Source organism: Amphiura filiformis, chromosome 7, assembly GCF_039555335.1.
Source record: "Amphiura filiformis chromosome 7, Afil_fr2py, whole genome shotgun sequence".
NCBI classification, from domain to species: Eukaryota; Metazoa; Echinodermata; class Ophiuroidea; order Amphilepidida; family Amphiuridae; genus Amphiura; species Amphiura filiformis.
The window spans coordinates 35,038,605-35,051,410 of record NC_092634.1 but is presented as its reverse complement, the minus strand read 5'-3'; the positions used below and the strand labels follow the sequence as shown (position 1 = coordinate 35,051,410).

Sequence of the window (12,806 nt, the reverse complement as noted above, 5' to 3'; positions counted from 1 at the left end):
CAATAGTGCCACCCCTGGATATACTCACAATACAAACCTTATGGTCTCTTTGATCATTGTTCTTTGTACTGTTGCTGATCCAAGCACTATCTAGAGTCACAAATTAACAATACATTCATCTTCAGATTTATAATCAACATATCCTGCACCAGTCAATACTTGGCACATTTTTACTTTCCTGAATCTGACAATTCTATCCAATACGGTATTTATAAAAGCATAAAACTATTACTAGAAATACTGGTTTTCATTTGAAGAAAAAAGAAAAAAGTTGAGATCACCATTATTTCACATTTTTATACCACATCTAAACCAATTTTCATTTTGATTTCAAATTGACAAGGTTACATTTGTGAATTCATTTTATACTTTTTAGGAAAATTAATTTCACTTGGTAATGTGATATATCTATTCAGTGTGGCAATCACTAGGATCCACAACATGCTCATCTATCAGAGCACAGTTCTTTAACCCCAATACATTTGTACATTCATTGAACTACCTTACAAATTTGGGTACAAAAACTCATATTACTAGAAATACTGGTTTTCATTTGAAAAAAAAAGATATAAGTTGAGATCATCATTATTTCACATTTTTATACCACATCTAAACCAATTTTCATTTTGATTTCAAAAATGCAAAAATCATTTTTTCTTCCTCATCGCAAATTTTATTTTTCATAATGCAGAATTATGCCTACCCCTTGAGCATCAAGTCTAGCAGACTATGCAGTGCTTCTCAAAAATAGAAGTGTTTTTGAATTACTAGTGTGTGTCTACAACTCCAAGCCCGATTGCCTCATCCGGTTGCTATGTCAATTTTTTTAAACCAGATCTCACTGAAATGCACACTAGTATATATTTATGTTGATGCATGGTACAGATATACCCAAGACATTTTCGTACAAGCTGAATTTGTTCCCAATACCTCCATAAAACCAAGTTTATTGTCATTTTTTTACATCCACATAACAAATCTCATAAAATCAGTGAATTTGATATATGCAGCCAACTTCCAACAATAATGGTTCAATATAAAAGCTATATGGATATGCTTGTAACAATTGTGATCCCTCTCATACATATCAGGTCATTTACCCGTTTGCGCTCCGAGATGATAGATGGCACGTTCACAATTCAAAGCTGAGCTTGACAATCCGACAACTTTTTCTTGATGCCTCACATTTGATAGAGTTACAATTCAAGTACAAAAAACTACATTTTTTCCTACGATAGTAACTTCCTACACAACAATACCACCTCCAGGGGCATGTAATTATCAATCCGAGGCCAGCTTACTCTTTTTAGGTAAATTTAAGTATAAGATTTCCATATTTGGGGCCATTTTTATGATTCATGTCTTCAATTAGCGCACCAAATATTTCGCACACGTGGTAGCGATACCACCATTGCCTCATACCAAGTACCAAACCGCTTTGACACACCGATAAAAATCAATGCAAAATTTGCGGGGGCATATTTTTGTAACAATTACGTCTAACCAAGGGACACAGTGATTCACAAATTGCCTGCATTTTGCATTATTTTGTTTTAAACCACCAGCGGAGGGAAATTAAGATAAATTAAGATTTTTTGTCGAATTGTTTTGAAACTGAGATAATAACGATTGGGACTGCATCGCCTGGAAACATTTTTCTTTCTTGCATAGATGCGCTAAAATCGATTAGAATTGATGGCTTGTGTTCCGGTAAAATATCCCTTTTATTGCGAGTGAGATACACTGAGTGGACGATTTTAGTGGTGTTTGCAACAAATTCTTTTACAATGGCTGTAGGTGTCATAATTCTTTCAAAGAGGATTTTTCAATTGAGGAGGTTACATTTGTCAATTCATTTTATACTTTTGGGAAAAGTAAATTTTACTTGGTAATGTGAAATATCTATTCAGTGTGGCAATCACTAGGATCCACAACATCTATCAGGGCACAGTTCTTTAACCCCAATACATTTGTACATTCATTGAATGACCTTAGAAAATTTGGGTACAAAAACTCATACTCTGCAACTTGAGGTCAAATTTTGCACTATGAGTGTTGAATTGAGGTTATTTAACTATGCAATTGGGATGAGGCTATTGTGGTCCATAGTGAATGTATCAATATTGGTGTCTACCGATAAGAATATTTAATAAGACAAGGGATTTGTCGTCAAAATTTCATCCTTTCCTCCCGGTCTTTCCTCCTGACCACATCCTGTTTATATCTTTTATTCAAAAGTCAATACATTTAAATTGGGTTTCCCAACCTGCCCGTGCTGAAGATTTCCTTTGCTATTATATACATTTCCCTCAAGTCCAAACTCCATGCAAATTAGCATCAATTTAGCAGGCCTGGAATTCAAGGTCAAAGCTGGGCTGTATCCTCTGCAGCATCTCCAACAAGTTCAATTCCAAAAACTGCTGATAATTTATCTTTTTCCTCTTTCTTTTTTTTTAGAATAAAATTGGAGGTCAACTCGAGAAGCTGTCGGGAGATTCGCGTCTCAATTTGATTACAGAGGTTGGTTTGCGAGGAGGTTTATTTAAATAATCACATTTTTCGTCAGATAGAATAATAAAAGCGAACAGGTGTGACTCGGCAAGGCGATAGAGTTTGCCAAGTACATGCCGATACATTGATGACATGCATGCGCAACATAAAGCCACGCGCTATCTTTGCATCTCTAGATAAAGCATAGCAATTCTATGGGGAATTTATTGCTATCTACTGAAGATATATACAAAACTCTCAACTCAAGGAGGAATATTTCATTTTGTGTGTCAACTGCAATATAGGCTACTGTTTTATAATTCATTTTATTATTTTAGGGTCATGTACAAAATTTCTCATATCAAAAAGGTTCACTTATGTTAACCAGTTTTGCTATCTACTGAAGATAGCATTTCATGTATTTTAGTATCTTACAGAAGTTTCATTATTTTTATTGAATAATTATTAATTGAATGATCAGCCAACAAGGAGTAATATTTCATTTCATGCCACAACTGCAATAAAAGCTACTGTTTTATAATTCATTTTATTATTTTAGGGTTATGTATAAAGTTTCTCATATCAAAAAGGTTCACTTATGTTAACCTGTTTTGCTATCTACTGAAGATAGCATTTCATGTAATTTAGTATCGTACAGAAGTTTCATTATTTTTTTGGAATAATTATTAATTGAATGATCAGCCAACAAGGAGGAATATTTCATTGTATGCCACAACTGCAACATAACTAGTACTGTTTTATAATTTGTTGAATTATTTTAGGATGTACATGTTCAAAGTTTCTCATATCGAAAAGTTGCACTTGTGTTAACCAGTATTGCTATCTACTGAATATAGCATGTATTTTAGTATCAAAGTTCCATTAGCAAAACTATAATTTTGATTGAATAATTCATTAATTGACCAACTAACAAAAAGACACAATCATTCGGATCAAAATAATCCCTTTCAATACTATCCTGCATTAATGATATGATGTCCAACATTTCCTATTTCTCAGTTAGAAAATAGTCATACCAAGTTCACATCCATCTATATTGAAGCGTCAATCCCTTCTTTCTTGACTTCAACACCCTATCTGTCCCAGTCTTGAAACATAAGATGTCCATTTTAAAATGCGCATACAGATGCACTCGACATCGCTACCAATCAATTTAAACCAGTACCGGTAACATTCCTTTGCACCTATCCACACTCCAAGATTAATTCAGTTCCTCAAAATATTAAGTCCCTTAACACCTGATGACTGATGAAAAAATTGGTAAAGGAAAGAACAGGCTTTCTTTCCCCTCACTTATGGTATCTATATTCAAAAGTCTCCAGCGAGGAAATGAAGGTGTGAAACGGACCCACAAGTTGGCAACCTTTTTTCCTCCCGCTAACATCCGAATCAATACCACGGTCTATTTGAAATGTAAAGACGGCATACCGAAAAAGTCCACGATGCCTGTGAGCCAGGGGTTTGCTGCTTTGGGTATTGATTGGTGAATCATCTTTACCTCTGTGACATAGCACATGTGGCGAGGCATCAAAATAGACGACTATGAGGAGGATGTGGAGGATGGGAGAAGAAAAAAAAAGATCACAATTCTTAATGCTTTACATGCCCCTCTAGCTGCATTTCTGTGTACATGCATGTTCTGTTTTCAAAACACTTATGATTATTTCTAGAAACACTAAACTACAAAGTAATAAGCATGTTTGTACGATTGAATACAGTGTTTCTAGACTTCAGATATGCTCATTCCCCTACAAAATTTGATCTATTTAAAAAAAAAAGTTTTCCAACCTTATTCATTTCATATTTGGTCAACAAACGCAGGTACATGGTTAAATGAGAGGAGACATAGCCCTTTTTTCAAAATGCGTCGTTAGCCTAAAATGCACGCTGGAGGTGTTAGATGATGAGTCTGATTTTTGTAAGGGGGTTGGAGAATATTGGTTGGTTAACAAAGAGGACTATGCTCCTAGCCAGTTAGCTAACTAGAAACAAGTAGTCTGACTTGATGGACACAACTCTTCTAAATTTGAGACCCATGTACTGTAAAGAAAGACATGTTGGCATGACACTTTTCGGGAAACAAGTGACAAGGATTCGTGAAATTGTGTGCGGAAATTTGTTTGTCCTATTGGACTTTACCTGTAAGACTATCAATTACATGCATTTCATACCTCCACAGTTAGGTTTATTGGCTTCTTTCCCTACTCCAAATTGCAAAAAGAATTTCACATTGAAAATACTTTGTTTTACACACACAGACCAATAGAAATCAGTAAGCTGCAAACGATACAAAAACGTCAAGAAATGTACAAACCAAGAATCCTTTTCACCAACTTGGTATTCAAATTTAAAGGCTGAATATGGATGAAAAATTAGAGAACATTAAGTCCTTTTGGGTCGGACTAGTAAGCACAGCAGAGCTACACTGATGCGCACATCCAGGACCGATGGATACATGGCTATGTTAACAACTCAGAATATCGTTCATTATCAAATGAGCGAGGAGATGAGACCGAGATCAGGCTAAAATGATGATGATTGAATAGGTGCTGAAAGATGGGTATTAGTCAGCATCAATTTGAGTCGCAAAAAAACACGTTTTACACCACTTTTTTCCTCTCTTCATCTCTTCTATTCACTCCGTTTTTCTTTTCGTTCTTTTCATTCAATGTTTGATGTAAATTAATCAACTATTTGTCAGTCCCTGGAGCCTAATGACTTCCTATAGGAAATGTGTATTTATGGCTTACAACAATGCCAGGGTGATGTAGTAAATTTGAACCTCCTTTTTATGTATCTTTTGTACAAATTCTCTGGCAAATTTAAATACATTTGCAACTCTTTTATGTTTGACATTCTGACATGTCATTCTATTCTTGGTAGAACTAGGTTAGTGTAAATGTTAGAACACTGATGAGAGAGTCAATGTTGTAAGACCATTCAAAAGTCATATCACATGAGTAATTTATCGTCGGGAATGTATCACAAAACCATTCTGTAGTATACATGCAATAATGTACTTGACTTGGTTATAAACAACATATTCCTTTTCAAAAGGAAGCCCTGCCAGAGCAGTTCCTCTGGGGTGAACCAAACCTGCCTGTTTATCAAATTAATTAAGAACTGCTCTGGAAGTGCTTCCTCTTCAAAGCTATTGTTGGCAATATTATTTTTGAATCTTCGTTTTTAAACAATGTGCTCCACCCACAACATAAACTGAAGTTGAAATCTTTCTTCACCACCAAAGCTTATCAAAAATTAAAACAATCTGTTCCAAACAAAAGAGCTACAGGAAAATCACTGAATCAAAATAATGCTTGTCAACACCATATAGATACACTTCAAGATTAAAGCCATTTTGGGGAAATATTGCAAAACAATAAAAGAGCTTCAGGCAAATAACACTAACTGAAACTGACCACCAAACTGACCATAAGGTAACATTTTTTTACAACAAAATGCAATCTTTGACCATCTCGTAGCAGTCCACTTCTAATGGCATTTTAATGCACTTTGTGTATTGATGATAATGATCTAACAACATATCTTTTATCAGTTTAATGGTCTTTCATATTCCCATTCAATTATTTGAATTCAGGTGGAGTACTCCATCAATGTTTTCCTATATTATGGCCCTTTCATAATAGTAGCATTTACAAGCATGGACAATGGATACCAATAACTAACAACATGTAATCCCCTTAGTATTACCTGTGTAAATAAGTGCTAATACCTGAAGCTGTTAATTAATTATTCATCATCATATTGTTATTCAGTTCTCAATGTTTGTCATAATATTCCCTGGGCCTTGTTAGTTTACAGACCTACAAGTAGACACTGTAAGATCTTTTTGTTTAGACAGGGTTTTTGCATACATTTGTACTTAATCTGATCAAACTTAGTATAAAAATTAAATATACAGAAGACCATTTTCAGCTACTCCAAAAATGTTAACACCCTTACTATTACATAACAGGTTTGTTTTGCAAAATTTTTTCAGGAATTTTTTTTTTGATTTTTAATACCATGGTTCGAAAATGTGGGGAATTTGAAAAGCTCCTTCTCAGGAAATGTTGGTGTTTGGAGGGATTTCAGGTATTTGGAGGTATTTTTTGCATATAAAAACATGCTATAAATTGTGGGAAATTTAGCTTGCTTCCCGAGAAATTAACATTTTTAAAGCCCTGATTACTCCCATATCCTGGTGTAAACTATTGATAATTTCATAAATGACGAGCTTTGAGTATAAATCATAAAAGACAAGACTTTTATTTAAATAAAGTTTTTAGCACTTAGACGTCTTGTAGTATTGATCTCTTTTCTCTAAAGAAAAATCACAGACCCCACCTAGGCCCGCATTCCTGCGATATTCCAGCACTCTTGCGATGTTTTCTACACAACCAAAAAACATTGTTCTTCACATACTAAAGTCAAATCAATGTTGCATTACATTCGATTGCTCATTCTGTGTAATAAAAAGCCTACATTATGAATTCAAAATCATCTATTATTTATTGAATTTGCACCATTTAACAATGTCAAACAAAATATGTTCGACATGAAAATTATTGATTTAATATAAGCATGAGAAGTCAAACATAAGATCGTGTGTCGAAAAATGAGGATATAATAATGATTAAAATGACACTCATTATGTATTCGCTATTTATCTCAATTAAAATACGACTCCCTTGTTGATGCGATTAATATTTAATGTGTGACAAGTGAATTAATGTATGCTACAGACACATTAATGTGATTTCTGTTTGTGTTAAAATTGATTGTAACATGAATCTTAACATGCTTATTGATTACTTAAATGCGCTGCTGGATCTCACCCATGCTCATCTGCTGATAGGGTTTTACACTCATAGAATCATCTTTGAATGTGTTGTGTCTCATAATTTTCAACTTGAGGTCAAGTTTAAAGATGTGATATGTTGAATGGAGGTTATGAAGGAATGGATTGAACTGAGCCCACTGGAAATTTGATCATTTTGGCTCAAAATGTTAGTTCTGCAATGATGTGATGACAAGTCATTACAGAAAATAATAATCTCTTTTTTCAAAATACTATTTTACATGTATTGTTATGTAATCATATAATGTCGAAGAGTTGTGTCTGTGTCAAGTGTGTGTGGGGGGTTGTATGCAAGGGGTGCATGCCCACATGCATGACCAACAGACATGAAAAGGTAGCAATGAATCCACAAGTTCTCCACCTTTTCAAAACAGGTGTAGGACTGAAAATATTGACGTTTATAACAAACACCATTTTGTGAAAAGTCTACTTCTGAATTTGTTTTGACCTTATAAGCTTCCAACACCTCCCTCAATAAGAGCTACCCAAAAAATATTTTCCAAACACTGTGCCATGTTCTGGCAAACACAACATGCTCAAAACATATTGACTTCGCCACATAGTACACTAACGCGGCGAACAAAACAAGTTTGGAACACTAGCTTTGCCATCACAGCTTTTAAACTGGGCAAATATTGTATTAGGCTTGGCTTCCGGCCCTGGCATGGCTGGGTTAAAAAGGGGGAGCACATCACATGCACACATTATGTATACACACACATGTGTTGTTCAAATATACCGTTATGTCCTAGACCCCCACTTGGCTTAAATTAATGATGATTTTGAAACTCTTTAGATATGAGACCCTCCATTAAATTATAGGGTCAATATTATGATTCCGCTAATAGCGCGCGATAGCTTGCTATTATTCAAAGCTTCAATGCAGTATGCAAATATATGCTCCCAACGGCTAAAATCCCTAAGCAAAGAAAACACCCAGGAACGGTGAGAAAACATGTCATGTGCACCAAGCATGGTAATGGTCTCTGTAACATTCTAGTGTCATTTCTGTTAATTTTTTTTTATTGAGCTTGAAGCATATTTTGTCTGTTCGTGATATAATAAGTGAAGTAAATCAATTCCATAGCATTTCCTTCCTCTACTTGAAAAGATAACTTTGAATCAAAAATTTGCTTGAAATAAATTCATATTTAATTGCAATGTTTTTCTTTATCATGTATACTGTAGGCACAATGGCTGGGTTAGATGTAGATATATATATATATAAAATGTAGATTCCTACATGTAAAACTTGAGTATGAAATGAAATTACCACACAAAAAAAGGGGTGGGGGTAAAATAATCTAAAGAATGCATTAAAAACAAGTAACTAATTAATAGTTTTAAAGTTGTACCCATTTTGGGGTATTTTTCAATTAAACATCTCGGATGGTGTCGATGAAAGAAAAAGGGTAAAGAATACAATAAAAAGTAAAAAGAAAACCAAGGGGTTCTGAAAGTCTAAAAAGCCAGTTGAAAGTCGGTTGAAACAATAACATCACTTGTCAGATGTTCACATCGTGTCGTCTGCATCCATGATATTGAGTGCGAGCATTACCCTTTTTGTGTCTGGAGCACCGCACTTCCAGATGTTGTCTACATGTAGTAGCAATGTTATTTCAATGCAAACTATAAATTAGCTTAAATTATTAACACCCCTTCTGGAATTTTGGAAAATGCGACATCCCAGGGTGTTAATTAGCGAAAAGAATAGTTTGTCTTACCTATGCAAGATTTGGCGTCCTCCCCTGGTTGGTATCCCGGCGAGCATCCACATTCTCCCTGATTCACGTTCCAATCTCCGAGTCCTTGGCATAGGTAAACGGGGACCTGCGTTCCAACTTTCTGACTATTTGCCACGCACATTCCATGTACCTCAACCAATTCCGTTTCTGTTGATGCCGTCTGCGTCTTCTCAAACCGTGCAAAATTTTTCACCACAAACGGACAGACAACATAGTATACCTCGAGTTTCAACACTGCCATGCACGCTCCCTGATCCCGTAGTGCGATGTAGAATCCACCGCGACTTACGGGGAAATTTTCGTCTACATGGTTCACCACATGATTCGTGGATTCGGGATCGGAAAACCGACCGTCCGCTGCGATACGTTTTACTTTTGTATACGCCTGCGGTGTCCACGCAGGATCTGAGTTCGTGGCAGTGTCCTCGTCCGACTCGTAATAGTAAATTTCAAATGTTTCTTTACACACAGCTAATTCCGCTTCTGGTATACTATGACAAGAATACATTGTGAAGTCTATTTTTACGTGAATACGGTTTGCGTGGTTACGTGGTATCCATGACGTCCGTACCCAGTAGTTACCATCCTCTTGCTGTACTTGGCAGATTTGGTATGTGCGCGCATAGCTGGGTCCTGTCTCCGTCCACTGTAATAATGAGACAAAAAAAGATGACATACATGTTATTAAATTATCCCATCAAAAATATTTTGTGTCCACGAAAGAACGCAGTTTGCAAACTTGAATTAAGGGGTGCTGAATTCAACAATCATGTTGCCTGCCAACGGACCCCTCGGGTGCCAGACACACGCACATGGATCGCTTGCCACAGATGTCTACCTTGGTCGGCCAAGCTTTCCGAGCCCATATGTGTGTTCGCATGATGATGCAATCACATCACATGGGATACATGCGCTTTCAGGTGCTTTGTGAATTGAACTTTAGTGATGTTTAATTTGGTTCGTTAATAAGGGTAATGCAAAACAACTATTTTGCTTATTTTTATTGTTGTTTACCTAGCATGTTTGTTATATCTATAATTATCTTTATTCATATAATGTTATCCAACTAATTACATACACTAGAGAGAGAGGGCCCAATTTTACAGCTTACATGCATCCACCGACTCTCTCTCTCACACACACACATATATATCCAGCATCGTTTACAACCCATTTTATACAATTATTGGCTTCTAGCCTGCCTCATTACAACACGTTTTCCATTTTATGTTGACGACACTACCAACCAGTCCCCCGGAGGTCAAAAGCCGATCAAATTAAATTGCGATACATGGGGAATTCATTACGGCAACAGTTTAGCTAGTGATCATCGATTGTGTGTGTGTTTTCTTCGTATTCCTCTGTTCATTCTGAGTTGTCGTCAGTACCGCACATAGCCGAGAGCTTTCAATAAGGCTCATAAAAGGGTGCTTCTTATCTTGTTACATAAAAAGGGTGTCAAAAAGATAAAATGATTGTGTCTTCTACATCTGTGTTACAATTACCCGAATTTGAAACAGCTATCGTAAGCTTTTATCGATTTGGGCTTGTGTTGTATTCATCAGCTAGTAGATAACATATTTGTATGTAAGCCTTTATGCTACTACAATGTATATTGTCTTATCTGTAATCTATTTAAACAATTTACTGTAAGTGTGATATTTTTGCGGTATTAATTTTTTGTGCTTCAAACTATTCGGAGGTCTTGCTGTTTCTTATATCGTGATTAAAAACAGAACACATTATGTGTAAAAAAATTTAGTAGGCTTTTAAATTTGTGGTTTTGAAATTAACCACTAAGATCACAAAAATAAAAACTTTGCGAAAATTTCCCACTATAATGTACACAGATGATAAGGGCAAGCATTAATTATTTTTATTTATTTAAAATTAAATGGGTGTTTATGTATGAATCTCCATGATATACATGCATGGACATTTTAAGATGCCATTACTTCAATTTGCGAAACAAAACACACCACGGGTACTTTACCCAAATTTGTATTCACAATAACATCCGATACACTCTCCCTCCCCGCAGCAGCCCCGAACAAAAAATGTGATCGATCATTGATGTCATCTTGGAGACTATGAGCAACGGTGGCATCTTGACATACCCCATAGGGACTGGTATCCATGATCAAGAAGAAAACGTCGCTCATTAAATGCAAACTCATCCTCTGATGAAATGTGATCGGCGGAGACACTCCAACGATGCACTCGGAAATTTATTTGCACTGTACAGGGGTTTTACTCTTCAACGCATGTGTTTTCTTCTGTTTCAACTTGAAAGCAAAATGTGTGTGACATTTTTAAAGAGAACAGACTGGCGTTTGCTTTTTGTTCCAGTGTATGAGACCAAAATTTCCATGGGGCATGTATTTTATGGGTCATAGTTGCAGAATTTGGCATGCTTGGACAAATTTCTGCATACAGTTGGACATTTATTTAGCCAATATTTTGGTGACAAATATAGGATGTTATGGCTCCATCTTTAAATGGGTACACCTCGTCAGTCCAAAAAACCATCAGTCCGAACCACCGTCAGTCCAAATTTTAGGGTTATAGCGTTAGCGTCCCTAACCCTAATCCTAACCCTAACTCTAACCCTAACCCTAAAAATTTGGACTGACGGTGGTTCGGACTGACGGTGTTTCGGACTGACAGGGAGACCCATTAAATCTTGTACCACCCTGCCCATATCTTTCAAGGGATAAAAGTATTATTGTTTTTCATAAACAAGAATTTTCACAAGTTAATATACATCACTCGCTGTTGAAAATATCATTCCTGAGCAAAAGCTTTCTAACGTTTGCTAATCTAGTCCGTAAATGTACATATCCTAAATTGCATTTTGTATACATTTACGTTCTAAGGATTGGGTTACACATTGAGCACATGAGATGAAAGAAAAATACATCCGAATAATCATTCAGTGACATTTAAAAATTGCGCTCTCGGACAAAGTACGCTTTCTACTATTTACCGATATAAGGGGGTGACATTTTCATCATATCGAATCTGAAGTGGACAATGCTCAAAATCGAGTTAGTCAAGAGACTTTGTAATTCAAATCCCTAAGCTTTAAACAAAATTGACACCAAAGAAAGGATATAAAAATTGACACCGAAGAAACGATATATTAAGCTCACTATTCCCTGTGTTCACCCGATACCATCGCCATAACGTTTACACAACGAACGTAGCCACTTATCAGAAATACAATCATATATGCATTATAACAGCCTTATTTTTCTTACATCCCAGACACTACGATCTCATACATGCTCATCTGTCAGTGCACAGTTCGTTAACTCCTATATGTTTGCACATACATAACATGACCTTTCAATGTTTTGGGTACAAAATCTCATATTCCCTAGCTTAAGGTCAAATTTGATGCCATAATTGTTTAAATGCAGGTTATTGAACTACACCATCGGAGTTGAGGCCATTTTGGTCCATAGTGAAAAGACGCAGAGTCAACATTGAATACTGATTAAAACTGGACATGCTACACAAAATTATCGGATCCGGTTTCAGCGAAAATGATACCTGTGTCAACCATATCAAATTGATCTGAAGATGATGTGAATATAGCAGAGGAGAATGGATCAAAAGACGATCTGTGCTTGACCAACGGGATAAAAAAATAACGGTAAAAACAACTTGTCTCTTGAGGAGTTCAT

General features: G+C 35.9%; 1 protein-coding gene across 1 annotated transcript in view; it reads right to left on the bottom strand.

Moving 5' to 3' along the window:
* LOC140157067 (ephrin type-B receptor 2-like) overlaps positions 1 to 12,806 on the bottom strand; it is a 393,532-nt gene that overhangs the window by 325,907 nt on the left and 54,819 nt on the right. Inside the window, 1 exon segment of the mRNA XM_072180133.1 lies at positions 9,097 to 9,763. Within this exon segment, the coding sequence (XP_072036234.1) occupies positions 9,097 to 9,763 (667 nt within the window).